We start from the raw sequence: 19,003 nt of genomic DNA, 5'->3' as shown, positions 1-19,003 counted from the left end.
CTCTAAATTAATAAAATTATAATAATTTTAACCAATATTAAAATAATATTAACTAATTTTATATTGTAGGTATATTGGACGGGTCTGGTAAAAAAAAAATAAATTGAAAAGCAAATCTAGATAAAGTGTTTTAATATAGAGTCTAAACTTTCTCAAGAGTTTATGTGATATTTTGAAAATCTTTGAGAGCATTTTGAAAATCTCCTCGTCTGCACGAGTAGAGAAGGTTCTGTGGCGGCGGCGGCGGCGCCGTCGCATCCAAAACTTCCAATTGTAATTAAAAAAAAAAAAAGGATCGCCATTCGCACCCAAAACTTCCGATTGTAATTAAACAAAAGGAATTAAACAAAAGGACAAAAAGTCAAAGAGTACCACTTTTTCCAAAGTAAAAGCGTTTCATTTTAATTTTAGTTATAAAAAATAAATATTTCAATAATTATAAAATGATATAAATATTCTTTTAAATTAAAAATATATTATAGCAGTTGTAAAATTATATATAATTATAGTAATTATAATTTTCATAGCTACTACATAATTATAATTATAATTTTATAAATATTATAACTAAGCAATCATATAATTATAATAATTATTCACAGTTAATACATAATTATAGTAGTTACAATTTTATAATTATTATAACGTAAATGTTAGTAGCAGGTTGAGTCTGAATTATATTAATTACAAAATTATAGTCGCTAACTGTGTAGGAGGTTAAAGAGTGAGGAGAGATTGTCACAAGCGGATAAATTTAAATAGATCATAACTTTTGGTTCAGATTGAAACACAAAATGTATAATATATCAAATCAAAATTCATCCAAAGATCTACAATTGATTATAGAATGAAACTCATAATGACCTGATTTCAGACTCAAAAAATATCATTTAAAATTTTTTTTTAAGATGTCAAATAATTTTAATCTTTTTTAATGATTTATTTCTATATTATAGTAGTATGAAAATGTAGATATAAAAAATATGTAGTAGTTATGAAATCGTAACTACTATAATTAATTGATACTTCAATTATAGCAACTACAAAATTAGAGTTGGTATAGCATGTCTAATTAATTTAGGATTTAGATTGAAAATATAAACAGAATAATAATGTGATTGAAGCATAATTATATTATTTAAATTGCCCAGATTTAAGGAAAAAAAAACCTTTTTTATTTGTTCCAAAAAAAAATCACTTTAATCCTCGAGATTTCGTAGCTTTTGAATTTCACCGTTTCATAAATTACACTTCAACCATAAAATTTTGCGTCTTACAAAAAAATCTTATTTTTATAAAATATAATTTGAGGCTAATTTGATGTTCTATTTTTCCACTATAAGTATTTTGATTAATGTTTATTTATTTAATATATTATTCAATTATCAAATATATCTATCAAATATTGATCAAATATTAAAATTTATGATCGTCCTTCGAAAAACACTCTAATCGACTGATGATCTCCTTTTTTTTTCTTTTCTTGAAATAAACAAGGGCAAACCCTTTTCTTTTCTGAAAGAAAAAGGGTCTGCCCTTGTTTATTTCAAGGAAAAAGGTTTCAAAATGATGTTTCTTTTAATTTTTTTATTAAATGATCTTTTAACATTCTAAATTTTTTATATTTAAAAAAATAAGACAATTAATTTTATATTACAATCACTCCGGCAACATCACTTTATTTTAATTATCCTTTGCGTGTTTAAAACGAAATTACTTTTTTACCCTCGTGATTGTAAAATGATAAGGTTATTGATGGATTCTCTAGAGTGTGAGGATTTGATTCTCGACTAGAATGTACATATTCTCTATTTGATAAAAAAAAATATGAAAAATAATATGAAATATAATTATTTAGATAGATCGAGTTATTATTTAGTAGAATGATCATATTGTGACTTATGATTCTAATATTTACATGGAGTATGACACATGATAGATTAATCGTGAAGGTCAATGACCTCAATATAAATATATAGTCAAATTGGAAAAATCTATTTAAAATTATTTATTTATTTATAAAAATATATTCAAATTTAATTTTATTGAGCTTAAATTTTTTATTAAGTTCAACTAATAACGTTATTATTATTATTATTATTATTATCTCATAAATGGTTTATACATAAGACTTATATATTTTTAATATATTATCGGTAATTAAAATTTTAAAAAATTATGAACCAGTGTTTGGCTCAGCCAACCAATCCGACCGTGCACCCGGTCCAATTTCAAAAGCAGTAAGTGGGCCGGCGGTGAGTCCACTCCTCTCACCGGTGATCCATTTCTGGGTCACCGCACGGCCCAGGGCGGCCATTGGTCAAAGATTCGATTCCCCTCGCTGGCGTGGTCATGGTAGCAAACGTTCACCCGCCGCCAGGAGAGCAGTTGATTCTTCCTCTAATCCAAGCCACTCCTGTTCACACCCCAGCTTCAAAACCCACGCGTACACCCACCCCGTCTATCTCACACACGCTGGCTAGGGCCCACTCCTGACGTCGCATCGGGCCCGGGCCCCGCTCGGACGGCCGAAAGGGAAGCAGAGACTTCACGATCACACTGTCTTAACTGGCCGCCGCCGTCGGTTCCATTCTCATCGTATCATTCGCATCGCAGAGGAAAAGGCGATCACAACTCGCAGCAGCTTTTTGATCTTCCTTTCTCGCTCGATCCGTCGGAAGATCTTCTTCCTGCTTGTTCCTCAGGTGCCAGATGATTCTACGATTCTTCTTCTTCTTCTTCGTCGTCGTCGTTTTTTTGTTTTGTTATGCTTTCTTAGTAGTATAGTTGCTTCCGGAACCTATATGGTTGCAGTAGGGCGAAGTTGATCATGTTGGGAGTGGATGTGGATTCGTGTTCACGTCTTATGGTTCGTTTTCTCGTTTAGTTCGTCGCTGCGATTCCTCGGTGGATTTGTTATTTTGTCTGGGGCTTATTGTTAATTAGAATTCGGATTTCCAGTTGGTTATCGTTGATTATTGGATGTGGAGGAAAAGAGATGACTTGTACTAGTGATCCAGCAACGGTTAAGAACAGATCAAATAACTTGATTTCGTAGACATTTTCTGTTGCCTTTTGTTTATATTAGTGAATTTAGAAGACTATCTGTGAAAAAAATGATTGCTATTTTGTTCTAGACTCTTAGTTTGATGATAATTTTTATTTGAAGATTAGTTCATTTGAATGATCTTGCGTTCTTCAGTTTTGAACTCGTTTATGTTGATTTTTGTTGTTGTGATGGTCGTTGTTGCTGGCTGCTACCCTTTAAGCACAAAAAATAAAATTTGACTGACTACAAAGTGAAACCTGGTTTGGTACTCATGTAGATACTCTTCAGTGTTTGAAAGTTAAATTAAACAATACCAAAATCCTGAATGTTTTAGAATTTTTGTGGGCTAGCAAGTCAGATGAATGCAGATTATGGCTAAGGAAAAAGTGTAGAATTTATGAGCTGGTGAGGGAAAATAATAAGGTTGATGGAAGGAGCTATCAAGAAGAACATTGACTCCAAAAAGAAAGATGAGCAAATGTTCGAAAACAATGACATACATTTAAGACGAGAAAGCTTCTAATGATGAAAGAGATCCTTGTTCTTTGAGAGCCTGAACAACAATGTAAATAGGTGGCAAGGCCACACTTAAAGCAGTCACACATCATACCAAGTAGAGCCAGAGATTAAGGCAAGTTTGCCCACATTCTAAGGTAGGGGCTATAAGGTTATTCTCACTTGTGGACAAAACTTAATGTATGGATGCCAGCTAGAGATACTGTTTGAGCTTGCCTTAAGCACAAAACTTATGTTTATATTTCACTTAGAGAGATCATTTTAGTTTGTGCCTCAAACTCAAACATGCTTATTATTTTATTGCTCGTATTTGAATTTAACTGTTTTGTATAGTTGATTTCCTAAGGAGATCCAATATTCAAAGCACAAGAAAAGGACCCACAGGTTTTTTCTTGACTACTCTATTATGGTGGACGTATAGGATGCCCAAAAGGTTTCCTTATGATGTCAAATTCCCATCATTTGTAGCTTAAGGTCATGGATAATAATCTGTTGGAAGTTTACGGGATCTTCTCATAGCTATAAGAGCATACCGAGATTCTTCTTTTGAAGAGCATCCCGTAAGTTAGAATTGGGATGGGATGATAGAATTTATTGTAATTGCTGCTTCCAAAGCTGTGACATTGGGTTGAGAGTTTGTGCCACAAATAAAACTAGACAATTTTAAAAATAAATTGGTCAAATAAAATAAACAGGTTAATGGTATAAATTTAATATTTCCACTTGATATAGGATATAATTTTGTTGCTTCTACTTTGATATTTCTAGCTTATCTAGTCTAACTTTGCTTGAAACTTAGAGATGATGACCTATCTAGGACCACCTAGATAATCTTGTAAGGGATCGAACCTATGATTCTAGTCATGTATGATTGCCAATCATGTTTTAACTGCAGATTCATGCTCTGTATTTGACGTTTTAATCTGTAATTGCACCTTCTCAAATAACAGGTTGCTAAACTATGTCTAGTTCCACAAAATTTCTTGATCCTGCATTTCTGGGAGCTGGTCAAAGGGTGTATCCTTTCCTATTGTGCATTACAACACACCAGCATAACATTTTTTAAAGTAGTTTAGCTAATTTCCTAAGTTTTTCTCCTTATATTTCCTTTTTTATGGCTACTTGTCATATACTTGACATAACATAGCGGGCTGGAGTTATGGCGTATTGAGAATTTTCAGCCTGTACCTCTTCCGAAGTCTGATTATGGTAAATTTTACTCAGGAGATTCATACATAATCTTACAGGTACTATTTCTATATATTTTTTCTTTTCTTGCATGAGCGGCATCTATGTTGGTGAGAAAATAACATATTACCTATAAGAACATGGTCGGAAACTATTGCCATCTTTATTTAGTATTTTCATCATGGCTCTAGTTAGTTATATTTTGTCATTAAATATATTTTGCTTTAACATATGTTGATTAAGACTATTTCACTACGTCCGAGGGATGATTGCCTAATAACCTCTAAAGCCATTTGGATTGCTTTCTGTATTACGTCAACGCAAACATTCCTACTGATGTTAGGCTTCATTGTAGTCAACTGACTGTTTGGCTTGGATAACAAGTCCTTTAGTTTGACATGAACTCCCACTATTTAGGTTCATGTTAGGTTTCTAGTACACTGTCTTGTTTCTAGAGAGAAGTCCAATGCTCCAGTGAATCTATCCCTGCCTCGAAATATCAGGATCATTTGACTTAGGATGATATATAAGACATCACTTTACTGTTAAGTGGTCCATAGAATGCATAATTACTTCATTTTCATCTGTCCTTTGACTTGACTATCTGTCCTTTGACTTGACTACATATCTAACTTGTTAAACTTGGTTAAAAGCCTACTTAGCATGGCAAACCCTAACGAATACCTCATAATTGCCAACTATGTATTCTAACTTGTTAAAAGCCTATTTAGGCTGGTCATTGAAGTTGCAACTATTCTTGAGGTTGCCTCTTCTTTGCAGGTTGGTCTTGCTCTGTACAACATTTCTCTTTCATTTTCTTTACAAGAGAAGGGTTCCTTAGGCATCAATAAATTCCTCATAAGAAACTGGCATACTTTTCACATCTGTGTCTTGTGCTTGTTGTGCTAATACAGGTGCTTTCTTGCTATCAAATTATGCCAATGCTAAGCAAAATTCTTGAGCCTATCAATTATGAGGACTTGGAAGTGTGGATTGATAATAGTCCACAGTACAATGAGAACATTAGTCACTTAGGGAGGCTTTGCAAAATGGGGAAATTTTAAGTTCTGTGATTTAGCTTTTACTTTTCATGATTTTCTATATTATGAACACTTGATTACTCTCCAGCAATTTCTTTAACAAACTTGATCTGTGAATTTCAGAAACATGATTACAAAAATTAGTATTTTTCTCTGATAAAATAGAAATAATGAGAGAAGGTGCAATACAGGGTTTGAGAGGACTAGAAAACATATTCCTACATATATGGCCCTTAACTTTGTTCACTAATATTTGAACTCTTAATGGAGATTGTGTTTATATCTTGGTTGATGCCTTACAGTATTGGTTTTTTTCCTGTTTTCTCTTCGCACTTTCAGCAAACAAGTTATTTGTTTTATGTGCAGACAACTTCTAAAGGTGGTGCATATTCATATGACATTCACTTTTGGATTGGAAAAGATTCTAGTCAAGTATGCACCTTTGACTTTCTGGTTAAAAAAGTCTTGTTAGTTGCTCATAAGATTGAATTTATAAATTATGCTCAGGATGAAGCAGGCACTGCAGCAATCAAGGCCGTCGAGCTGGATGCAGTACTTGGAGGTCGTGCTGTTCAGCACAGAGAACCTCAAGGCCATGAATCGGACAAGTTCTTATCATATTTCAAACCATGCATTATTCCATTAGAAGGAGGTTTTGCTTCTGGATTCAGAAAGCCAGAAGAAGAGAAGTTTGAGACACGATTATATATCTGCAGAGGAAAACGTGTTGTTAGAATGAAACAGGTGATAATGCTATTTCCCTACCCTTTCACAGGTTTTAATGTTCAGACTAGTAAGTCGTGTTGCTCCATAATTGCTAGGTGCCTTTTACTCGTTCATCTTTGAATCATGATGACATCTTTATACTGGACATGGAGAAGAAAATCTATCAATTTAATGGTGCTAATTCTAATATCCAAGAAAGAGCAAAAGCACTAGAAGTAGTTCAACATTTGAAAGAACAGTATCATGACGGGAAATGCGATGTTGCAATAATTGGTGAGACAAAAAAATTTATGTTGAATATCACACTTATCATGTGTTTCAGTATGTTGTTTTTCTTAACGTACTACCCTGCATGTACCAAGTCAGAAGATGGAAAACTCCAAGCAAATTCAGACTCTGGTGAATTCTGGGTGCTATTTGGTGGTTTTGCACCGATAGCCAAGAAGCTTTTTACTGAAGATGACTTTGCCCTGGAAATTGTTCCTGCAAAACTCTATAGGTGAATTAACTTACTTTGCTATGGTTGAATTATCAACAAAAGAAATTTCATTGTTTTATTTTATTTAATTACAAGTTTTGTCAGAATCAGAAAAGAATTTCTTTTCCTTGTTTGATAAGTTGTTCCTATCATCTCTCTTTGACTTGCCAGCTTATCTTCCAATTAGACTAAGTTTCTGACCAAGAGAATGCAAGTACCTGTTCTATATTGTAAATTGCTACATGCTTCATTATCAATGTGGAAGTCAGTTCCAAACTGGATCAAACCTCCTATTCTAGACAACAAGAATGAGAACATACAATTGCATTATAAGTAATAAAACATGGATATAACTAGAGTATTCAAATACACAGTATGATTTAGCTGAGGTGTAGCTTTGTACTTTAAGGTATAGTACATGTGATGGAAGGATAAGTTGATTCCAACCTCACAATTCTTTGACATGACAATTTTCCTGTGATGAATGAAAGAGTCCAGCTCAAAGCTTTCCTCCTAGCTGGTATAATATGATGAAACTGAATTTTCCCCTGGATTCTCTGGTCGTATAAATATTTCCACTTGTGGGTGCCAAAATGAGCAAAGACTTGAAAGTGGTATTTGTTTGCGCTCCTAATAATATATAGATGTTCTGATTTGGAAGAACACTTAGCATATGAATCATACCTCATCTTGGTTTATGTGAACCCTAAACTTCAAACAACACATAATTCTCATGAGTTCCCAGTATTGGTACTATGCATAAATATAACAAATAATCCACATTTCCATCTGTCCCAATAAAGGCTTGAAATCTCATTCGGAGCTACAGATTTGGTCCTTGGCTTAAATGAGACAGTTTTGTGCAGTATTAAAGTATGCTGGCTGAAGACTTTGAGGAGGAGGGGAAAGAAGAGGAGAGGAGGAAAAAGATTAGGAAGAAGAGAAAAGGGGAGAAGAGAGGGAAGTCATTTACATTCAAAATTCTAGCCTTTGTTGCTCTTAGAGGAACAAGAACTCATGTTCACTGATGAGGAATGAGATGAATTGTGTTAGGGAAGGATTCAGAAGTTGCACGCCTTCATCAATTGGAGAGTAATTATCTCGTCTTCTTAGTGAGACTGAAACCCTGCCTCCTGAGTAACATGAAATTTTTTGTTCCTGTTGTTTAGTACCTTATTGTTCCTTCCATAATGTTCTTTTCCTCACAAGGGATTCACCACTTGTCTATGTTGCTCGTGGAGGAGGAAATCATTGTTTGGGAACTGCTGAGAAACAAAGAGACGTGTTGCGGTTTTCACATGCCGGTTGATAGGTGGAACAAAATATTCTCACATCTGTCAGCACAGAAACAGTTTTTTAAACATTGATCCCAATTATTCCATTTTGAATCTATCGTAGAATTTTATCATATCAAACCTCAATCCAATATTACATGAGTTTGTCGATCTGCAGGATTGTAACAAGAACAGAAAATGTATTACCTCTAGTTCTTCATGCAGAAATTGAATGTAGAAATTCTATAACAAGCTCAAAGTAGTTCAGACTTTGATATGATGTTATGGTAGGATATTGTACATTTTATTGGAAGATGCAGGTATAACAGGTTGTACACAATTTTTTTTTGAGTTGATAAGGACCTGTTTTACAATAGTTGCATGTGGAAAAAATATATTGATCATGTTCATGCAGAAATTCTTTACAGGTCAGTAACTGCCTATTGTTTTATTAAACTTCAATCTGCAAAACTTTGCTATATTATGGTACAGTTGTCATTTGACATTTGTGACAACGTTGTACACTGATATTCTATTTTTCTTAACATTTCTGCTTCCATGTTGTCAAGCTCATGCGAAGTAGTTTTTCAGTCGAGAAAGGAAAAGATAATTTGCAAACAATAACAATGTACTGATGATTACATTTTTTTGGCAGTGTAAACGATGGCCAGTTAAAGCTAGAAGATAACAATACTTCCAGAGAAATTTTGGAGAATAATAAATGCTATTTACTGGATTGTGGAGCTGAGATATTCATTTGGGTTGGTCGGGTAACTCAAGTTGATGAGAGAAAAGCTGCAAGCAAAGCAGCCGAGGTAAAAGTTGAATTTCTGTCTTCTTTTTTAATTGTGTTTTCTGTTTGTAAATTTCGTTTTAATGAATATTCTTTTAGGAGTTGATTATTAATCAAAATAGATCAAAGGCGACACGAATAACTCAAGTTATTCAAGGTTATGAGACACATTCATTTAAATCCCATTTTGAATCATGGCCAGTGGGCTCAGGATCTGGAGAAGGAACCCCTGGTGGAGAGGAGGCCCGAGGAAAAGTAGCTGGTAGTCAACTCTCTATTTCTAATCTTTAATATTTATTTGGTCCAGATTTGTGATCATTTTTTCTTTGATTATGCTGGTAGCTTTGCTAAAGCAGCAAGGTGTTGATGTTAAGGGAACATCCAAAGGACCAATTTCAAGTGAGGAAATTCCCCCATTAATTGAAGGAGCAGAAAAACTTGAGGTGCACATAACATTATTTTGATCTTATATTATCATACCAATAGTTCAACCTAATTGTCATTGGGCTTCAATTTTATGAAAAAATGATTCAAGGTCTGGATTATTAATGGTGGTGCGAAAAACCAAATTCCGAAGGAAGAGATTGGTAAATTCTACAGTGGAGATTGTTATATTGCACTCTGTACTTATCGTCGTGGTGAGAAAAAAGACGAATACTACATGTGTTGTTGGATAGGAAAGGACAGTGTTCAGGTATGTTGAGAAAGTACCATAATGGATATCTGAGAAGGTTGGAATTTATGAATCTGAATTTTCCATTTCTTTGTTTCTAAGTAGATTCACAGTTTTCATAAACTCAATCAATATTAGATTATTGGAAGTGGTTATAAGTGATTTGCATTTTGACCATCTTTAAGTGCATATCAAAGTTCATGTCACAACAAATCCCTATTCTTTTTATGCCAACTACTCAGTCATTTATTTATATTTGAGTTTTGTTAGATGATAAAATGAGAAATGGTCAAAATGATATGAAAATATGGAACAACAATTAGTTAGTTCTATAGTTAGACAAGGTGATTTACCCCCTTCCAGGTAGTGGGGGACCACTCTAGAGGGGCCGCCAAGGTGACAGATTCAGCTTTATGCTGCCTATAGTTAGAGAAGGTGAACCAATTGAAGATAAAGGTGTGAGGGGTAGAGGGAGATCTAAGAAAATCTTACTTAACATGATTCAAAAGATTCAGCATTCTGAACAATTAAAGTTGAATGTGTGAGTTCCCAATACTTGATTTAATTATTGAAACCTCAGTGGCTTTTTTGATCTAGTTTATGCATTTAATGATCTTTTTTGACACTTTACTATGTGTGTGCATCACAAGTTCCAGGGATCACAATGTATTTTTTGGTTCAATCTTCTGTTTCCTTCTTTTCCTTCTTTTCCGATTCTAATGCTTGTAGCTCCATACATTTAATTCAGCTTATTGACTTGGTTTTATTTAATGAATGTTACAATGAATTTTTTTGTGCCAGGATGATCGTGCAACTGCTACTCGGTTGTCTAACTCAATCTGCAGCTCATTAAAAGGAAGACCTGTTCAGGTACCCGATCAACATGGTTGCATCGCATGTGACAAAAGAAAAGGCTTGATGAGTTGTTTTCTCCTGCAGGGCTATGTCTTTCAAGGCAAAGAGCCACCTCAGTTTATTGCACTTTTTCAGCCTATGGTTGTCCTAAAGGTATTGCTTGATTGCCTTATTTTGCTTCCCATTTGCCACAGTAAAAGTGAACCAACTATTTTCAGCGAAGATTAATCTTGATAGTTTTGATATACTGCTTGGTTAGATCAGTTTTATTGTATTCTTCATTTTGACTTGTCTTATTTAGGGCGGAATCAGCTCTGGCTACAAAAAGTTTTTAACAGAGAACAACATCAATGATGAAACTTACACTTCAGACAGCATTGCACTTATTCAAGTATCTGGTACATCAGCCCATAACAGTAAATCAATTCAAGTTGATGCGGTATGCTTATGTGGCTTTTCTTTCATTGGATTTCTTCTCAAGTTCTTAATTAAAAACTACTGTTACTTTTGAAAAATAACAAAAGCTTACTATGCCTAAAACTCAACATTTAAAACATGGAAATGGAAAGAGTTAAAAATAGAGTATTTGTTTGTTTTATGGGAAAACTGCATGGGAACACTATACAATTTGATGTACTTTCTTTTATATCATCCTACTCAAGGGTTCCATGAAACAGTGAGTGAGATCTTGTCTCACATTAAGGTTGCCAAGGATTTGTAGCATGGAGATAATTTTGTTTTGCTTGTAATCGTGCCTCTATCCTGTGTTTCCTGCAGCCTCTTGCATTTAGACCGACTTTTTTTTTCCGGATTCATAGCCTCATAAGCCTACTCGAGGATTACAGAAATAGTTGAATGATTCTTTTGGGCTGCAATTTTTTTTTTGTCAAAGTTTTCAATAAGTCATAAGGTATCAGTACAAGAAATGAACAATATAATTGGATCACAATAAAGGGAAAGTTAACCCAACTGTCGATTTTCTATGTGTTTGTACTTAATGGCCATCACCTTAGCATGTATTGAGTATCAGTGAAACAAGTTGATATCTTAATCGTCATTAAGTTGTGATATCGTTGTCATTTAAGGTTGCTATATGCATAATATAATATCGCTCATTGTTTCAGCAATCAAAATAACCTATTATCTTTTCCATTACCTTTCAACATGGGAATGATTTTTAGTACTCTTAGACTAACTCATTTTTCTGCTCTTCTTTGCATTAAGGTTGCAACATCTTTAACCTCCAGTGATTGTTTCCTTTTACAATCTGGGAATTCTTTATTTGCTTGGCATGGAAACTCAAGTACTTTGGAACAACAGCAGTGGGCTGCAAGGGTTGCTGAGTTCATAAAGGTGATTGTCTACATGGTCTTAGTTTTTTTAATCCTAGTTTGTGAATCTCCTTTTATCAGTTAACTTTTTGTTGAAGTCCATCAATCATAAGTGTCTATCAGCATATTGTGCAGTTGAAACAGTTAGTGAAAGATTCAATGCATCTGCAAACAGCCAACCAGTCTGTTACCGGGCTGCCCTTATGGATTTAGAAGATTCATTTAGTTGGGTAAATGGGACTTTGGAGAAGATATTGCTCATAAAAACCTGCAATCACTAGTTGTTGACATTGCAACTGAATATTGGATATTATCATGGTCTTCAGTCTATTGAGATTCATTAAACTCTGTGTTGTGTGTGCATACAGATGTAATGGCTCTTTTTTAATCAATAAAACACAATTTTATCCCTCTAAATCTGCTAAATATGCGGCTAACGCTATTTAGGAGCACTTAATGCGGCTAACGCATATCCAAGGATTAGGAGCACTTGTGGTTCTCGATGATGCCAATGATAAGGCAAAATTGATGGGTTGGTCACAGAAACCAGTATAATAGGTATGTAGATTCAGTAAAACATTTAGAGAAAACCAATCCAAGGATTAGGATACCAAGGAAGGGACAGAGAGGTGTCAACGATTACTTTGTGTCAACGATGGGTTGGTAGATTCAGTATGATGGGTTGGTCACAGAAACCAGTATAATATGATGCTCTCAGTTTATTCTATCTGCTTATAATGCAATTATTTTGTGTCAACGATTACTTGCCAATTTCTTACCCAACAGCCAGGTGTTATACTGAAGCATACCAAGGAAGGGACAGAGAGCTCTGCTTTCTGGTTTGCTCTTGGTGGAATGCAAAACTATACTAGCAAAAATGTTGTTCAAGATATTGTTAAAGATCCTCACTTGTACACAATTTCATCCAATAAAGGTTGGTATTTTTTTCCAAATTAAAGATTCTTTTTTTTTTCTTGTGGCTTTTTATGTAACCATATATATGACAATATTCAATTCCGTCACTGAACTCCTCAACATCTTCATGTTGTGTACTTGACGCTTCAGGAAAATTTGAGGTATGTAATCTATGCTTCCTTGATATTATTTGACATCTAAAACACTTTACTGGTAGTTTATTCATATTAATTAATGGGCACTTCATCTCTTTTGTAGTTCACTGAAGTTTTCAATTTTTCACAAGATGATTTACTGACCGAGGACATGTTGATACTCGATACACATGTTGAGATTTTTGTTTGGGTTGGTCAACATGTGGATTCCAAGGAGAAACAAAAGGCATTTATTGTAGGACAGGTATAGGTGCTAAATTTCCTGGACTTAGATGTTTCGTTTGTCTTTTCTTTTTCTTATAATTTCATTTTTCAGAAATACATTGAGCATGGAGTGTCAGATGAGGGTCTATCTCCAGATGTTCCAATGTATATAATCACCGAAGGTAATGAACCGTGTTTCTTCACAACATACTTCACTTGGAACAACACAAAGGCGATGGTGAGTTCTCTTGATTTTGATCATTTCTTTGCCCGCTCTTTTGATATATTAATAATACTAGCTCAAGCTTGTTGAATGCAATAAACATACATTAATTAAGATATGATGTTACTAGTGATATAGTCCCATGCTAATTGGGAGATTAAATTCATAGTTACACAAATTGATGAGTAAGGGTGATAATTCGTGTTGTATTAATCGTGTTAAAAACAGGTCGTGTCATTCATGTCAACAAAAAAAATCATATGAGATAACATAAAATCCTATTTGGATAACATAAAACAATTATTGACACGGCATACAAGTTATTAATATTTTAAAAAATAATTTTCATTTTAAACATGTCAATTGGTACCACCAATTTATATACTCAGATCCTGTCGTATCATTTTAACATGTCTCTGCTAATCGTGTTCCAGGATAGATTGGGTTGTGCCTGATATTGCCAACGCTATTGATGAATAAATATTCACAAAATAGTAATATTTTATGAACTCTTCTCAACCCAAGATAGCTTCGTTCATCCATTTTTCTGTAATTATCATGTAGCATTTATAGACAAACTACATGCTCAGTTGAAATGTTCAACTAAGTCATCTGTCCATTTGGTTTGCACATTTTGATGCATCGATGTATTATACAGACCAGTAAATTGAATGATCAAAATCATGTTTCTGTAAAACAGGTTCAAGGAAATTCTTTCCAGAAAAAGCTCTCGCTACTTTTTGGTACAGCTATGCATGCTCCAGAGGTAAACATTCTCTTGTCAAGTCTTTTATGTTTGTTTCCTGTATAAAATGTTATAAAACGTTTCATTCATTCCCATTAGCACTATCTTTGAAACTTGAAGTGATGCCTTGACAGATTAAAATGCTTATAACCTACCATCCTGATCATAGTTATATAAATTGAACCCTTTCCTAATAGCTTATGCTTTTAGGAATTAGGATAGGATATTGGTTGTCAAAAAGAAAAAAAAACTGTCAGGGCTGATCTGAAACCTGAATTAACTAATGCTAAGAATCTTATGAGCCTGAATCTCAATCCTATTTGCTGTAAGACTAAATTTTCACTCACAAGTGGCATGAGGTACCTTCAAAATCTTATGAGCATGGATCTCAATTGTATTTGGTATAAGACTAGATTTTCACTTGTAAGTCACATGAGGTGCCTTCGCCTTCACAACCCAAGTATTTGCATAGCCAAGGTGGGCTTAAGCCAAGACATGAATCATGGCATTAGTGCCTGGATGTGATAAAAAATAGCAAGGGTATTTGATTGTTGTGAGTCGGTGCAAAGAATCTAGTGTAGCTTGTAGATCAGGATGGTAACTCAGAGAAAACTTTGAAGAAACGATTCCAATTTGTAGATGCGATTATTAGGAAAAGAATTAATTAAGTAAACAAAATGAGTTGAAGAAAAGAATAGAGAAACACATAATACGAGTTTTAAAATATAATATACAAATATATATGAATGTGTTTATTAAAAATGGAATAGGTATTATGAAATTTTGAAACCATGATTGGAGGGCACTGAATTTGGCAAGTTTAATCAGAAAACTTCCAATTCCCTTCTCAGCTCAATCATTCTTGGAGTAGATTCGAATGGACACGTAGAGAGAGGGCATATGAGCATTACAAAGATGCACATGAAAGCTATAGATCTAGGGACATAAACAAAATGGTAGGATAATTTTAGATTTTCCTACTCTTTATCTTGTGATAGTTTGCTACTTATTTTAGGAAAAAAAATTATAAACATTTTATTTTTGTGGATGACAATAACCATAGTTAACTACAGTTCTTTCTCTCACATTACAATGATATAGCTTAAGGGAAGTAATAGCCAAGAGCATTTAAAAAGCTCTAGCTTAAGGGAAATAAACAAAATGGTAGTTTAATTCTGGATCTTGCTACAGTTTATTATATCATGATTTTCTGTTTGTTCTCATATAAGGGTAATAATAATCATAGTCAGTTTTTTTTTTCTGTTATCATAGACATCAAATTAGTGATGCTCGTTATATATCTTTTAAGTAGATGTTAAAAGATTAAGAATAATAGTGTTAGATTTTAATAGGTAAATCATAAATAAAGGAAGAAGTTTGGAATAATTTCATTGACAATATTGATGCCATATTAACTTTGATGGCAAACAAAACTAAAAATGTAGCAAGGCAAATGTTGGAGAATCAAAAGATTAAAGTGTAAGAGGGATATTATTAGTTTAAGAAAGTTTATAAAAAGCTCTTTCAGTTGAGATTTCAATTAGTAAAATCTTTTGCTATATCAGACTGAGACTTCAATTTAAAATCTGAAGGATCTTTTATTTTCTCATCTTTTTTCTCAGTAGAAAAACATTATTTCAGTGCATGTTTTAAACTATTGTTTTGAAAGTAAACTCTAAAATAAATAGGTGTCTCTTTCTCTCTATATATATTAAAACGATTTGCGCCCTGAGTTAAGTTACTGCAATCTTTCTCCAGTCTAACAAGCCTGATAATGTGAGTCATAGTGGACCGACTCAACGAGCATCAGCATTAGCAGCCCTTTCTTCTGCGTTCAATCCATCTTCAAGCAGTTCATCACAAGTCAGCAAGGTCGACGTTGTGAATCACAGTGGTGGACCCACTCAAAGAGCTTCAGCTTTAGCAGCCCTCTCCTCCGCATTCAATTCATCTGCGAGTGCTTCACTCCAGTCTAATAACAAAGTCTACACCGTGAATCAGAGTGGACCCACACAAAGAGCATCTGCTTTAGCAGCATTATCCACTGCATTCAATCCATCTGCAAGCACAAAAATTACTGTGCCAAAACCCCCAGAACCAAGGAAACGGTCGCAGAGAGCAGCTGCCATTGCTGCCCTATCGTCTGTTTTGACTGCTGAATCGAACAAAGGTGAGAATGAAATTTCCACAGCAAGAAGCAGTAGAAGCTCCTCTCCTGGTCCAGAAGCAACTGGCACTGGTATAATTGTCTTGAACCTGAACCTTTAATTTGATGCTTCCCATTGCTGATCATTGATAATTTTCTTGTCTCACTGAAAAATGTAGCTGCTACATGATCAAATATTTAAGCGTTCGATTCATATGAAATTCTATTGCACTTGACCTGACCATGGACTATGTAAGTAAGACTTAGATATATGTTTAAGTTATTGAAAAATGTAAGACTAGTTGAGTGTTCCGGAGCTTAGGAAATGTTGTGTGTTTGAAGGATGTAGAAAACTAACATGTAAAAAGGAGAATTTTCTTCTTGTAGTGTTTCTCTTGGTGCCCAGAGAGTAGTAATAAGATTTTCCACTGATCTATCGGTGTTGAGAAAGAAGGCTTCTGAGGATCGAGAGTTCTCTTGTATAAGTTGTGGACATTGAGAGTTCTCTTGGTGCCTGATTTTTATTGCAAGTATATTCTGTAGACTTGGATTCTCTCTATGCGCCTAGGCTTACGCCGAAACAGGTTAAATTGCTCGTGTTTCTTTGTGTCTTTATTATTCTACCAAGCGAGTTGAAGATTCCACCATATGGGCTTGTAGTTTCTAGTTTATTTCGATCATTCAAGATATAGTCATGATGAATTGTTATAATCAACTTAAGATTACTAAGAGAATTTTTAGCCTCCCTAACTAGATCTGAATTTTTTTTTTACAAAAACATAGTAGCGGACCGTCCCTTAATAGTTCAACTCAAATGCTGATGCTATTTTTGCAGTTCCCTCGAGTTTGGAGTCTGGTCTGGAAGATCTTGGAGAATTTTCTGCAGAAAAGGAAGACAATGCAGACGACCAAATATCCGGGAGCCATGTGGTGGACTCAGAGGAAACACAAGACCCAGATATAGTAGAATACGATGGCGAAAGTACATACAATTACGAGCGGCTGAAATCAAACTCAAGCAATCCTGTTCGCGGAATCGATTATAAACGAAGAGAGGTTTGCCATCAGGACTGCTTTTCAATTAATCCCAATTGCAGAATAATCAAAATCTCCGCTTTCTTCTTTTCAATCCTCTACACTCATTCAGTGCTCCACTTTGACAGGTCTACTTATCAGAAGCCGAGTTTCAGACTGTGTTCGGTATGACCCGAGAACTCTTCTACGAGCAACCCAAGTGGAAGCAGGACGCCCAGAAAAGAAAGAAGGATCTCTTCTAAGAATCTGAATCATGATCAAGTGGAAGACTTCCCTATTTGCCTTTTTTTTTGTTAATTCCTCGGATCGGCTTTTAAATCCTTATATATTTGCTGTGTGTTTACTAGCCCGAGCTTGAGATTACTAAGGACTATTCTTTTAGAGGAAACAATAAGTGGGAGAGTGTGCCTTGTCATGGTTGGTCATTCCATTGTGCTCATATGTACATATTTTAGTGTTTTTTTTGATAATTCAGATATTTAGTTTTTCAAATCGATTAATTTTAGAGGTGATCGATTCGATCTCATAGAAAATTTTCATCGGTCATAAGCGTAATATTTTAGGTCTTTTGGTCTCTTGTTGCATATAGACAATTATGCAAATGGAAGTGGTACATATCAAACTTATACAAGTAAATTTGGTGGATGTAAAGGTGCTTGTTCACTGTCAATGGCAATTTATTTACAGACTGAATGATATTTATTCTCATGTGTTGATAATTTGATCTCATATTCTAATTTTGCTTGACCGAAAGAACTGAATCAAGCGATATTTGAGTTTGAATATGTAGGTTATTTGAATTCGATTTGAAATTTAAAAATATCAATAATTTTACTTCCAGCTCTATTTGAAATGAAATTTGAAGCTTAAGTTGGATTTGAGTTGTTTGAGTTTTGATTGGATCAAAATTGAATTATAGCTTGAAATGGTTTGAACTTTAATTTAGCATATGTCAAACAACTTGTAGCTTAAGCCAATTAGAAAAGCTCACATGATTTGAGTTGTTTGAGTTTTGATTAGATCAAAATTGAATTTTAGCTTGAAATGGTTCGAACTTTAATTTAGCATATTCAAACAACTTATAGCTTAAGCCATCTCTGGGGCAATGATATTGCGGTAGGACATCCAGGTTGTCATCCAGACATCTATAATTCGATTCTCAGCTATAGCGTATTTGTATAAATTTTTCTTCAAATGGGAAGCGCAATCAAAGGATGCTGAGCGTCTGGACTGGCCGTTGCGTGCACTTTCCTCGATTTATCGAACGTCTGAACTGGCCGCTGCGTGTACTTCTCGATTTACATTAATGGTTGATAAGAAATTTTCATAGGACCGAATCGGTCACCTCAGGGATAGTGAATGAGGCTAACTGAGAGCTTACGCCAATTCAAAAAGCTTGTGAGCTTGTTTGGTTCGTTTACATCTGTAATTTTTATAAATTTTTATTTAGTTCGTTTACACCTCTAATTTTCGTTACAATTTGAGCCAATCAGTAGTGCTAGGTTTGGTTTGCTCCATCGGTTGGGCTAACGTAGCTTGTCTATTCAATTACTCAAAATATAAAAAAAAAATTAAATATATAAAATTTTATTATTGAAGATTATTTATAAAATGTTAAGAGTAAAATATTATATAAAGTTCGTGCATTAGATAAATA

General features: G+C 34.3%; 1 protein-coding gene across 1 annotated transcript; it reads left to right on the top strand.

The window, feature by feature from the left end:
* Positions 1–2,603: 2,603 nt before the first annotated feature.
* Positions 2,604–18,014, top strand: LOC141831498 (villin-2-like). Its single transcript, XM_074718867.1, has 23 exons — positions 2,604–2,705; positions 4,516–4,582; positions 4,713–4,812; positions 6,160–6,225; positions 6,301–6,537; positions 6,615–6,792; positions 6,886–7,018; positions 8,927–9,086; positions 9,164–9,326; positions 9,407–9,507; positions 9,600–9,758; positions 10,539–10,607; positions 10,677–10,745; positions 10,894–11,031; positions 11,817–11,945; positions 12,710–12,857; positions 12,989–12,999; positions 13,097–13,237; positions 13,310–13,435; positions 14,121–14,186; positions 15,924–16,404; positions 17,147–17,367; positions 17,475–18,014. Exons 2-23 carry the CDS (start codon positions 4,527–4,529, stop codon positions 17,586–17,588), a joined length of 3,066 nt encoding a protein of 1,021 aa, XP_074574968.1. The 5' UTR covers positions 2,604–2,705; positions 4,516–4,526; the 3' UTR covers positions 17,589–18,014.
* Positions 18,015–19,003: the final 989 nt, after the last annotated feature.

This window comes from Curcuma longa, chromosome 7 (genome assembly GCF_044706935.1).
Source record: "Curcuma longa cultivar G26 ecotype Majalengka, Jawa Barat chromosome 7, ITB_CL_G26_1.1, whole genome shotgun sequence".
Taxonomy (NCBI): Eukaryota; Viridiplantae; Streptophyta; class Magnoliopsida; order Zingiberales; family Zingiberaceae; genus Curcuma; species Curcuma longa.
Note: the sequence above shows the minus strand (reverse complement) of the source record. Positions and strands in the feature narration are given on the sequence as shown.

Coding starts and splice junctions, on each gene's coding strand:
- LOC141831498 (XM_074718867.1), top strand. CDS start 4,527: ATGTCTAGTTCCACAAAATTTCTTGATCCTGCATTTCTGGGAGCTGGT. Junction 13,436..14,120: donor GGAACAACACAAAGGCGATG/GTGAGTTCTCTT, acceptor TCTGTAAAACAG/GTTCAAGGAAATTCTTTCCA. Junction 17,368..17,474: donor TCGATTATAAACGAAGAGAG/GTTTGCCATCAG, acceptor CCACTTTGACAG/GTCTACTTATCAGAAGCCGA.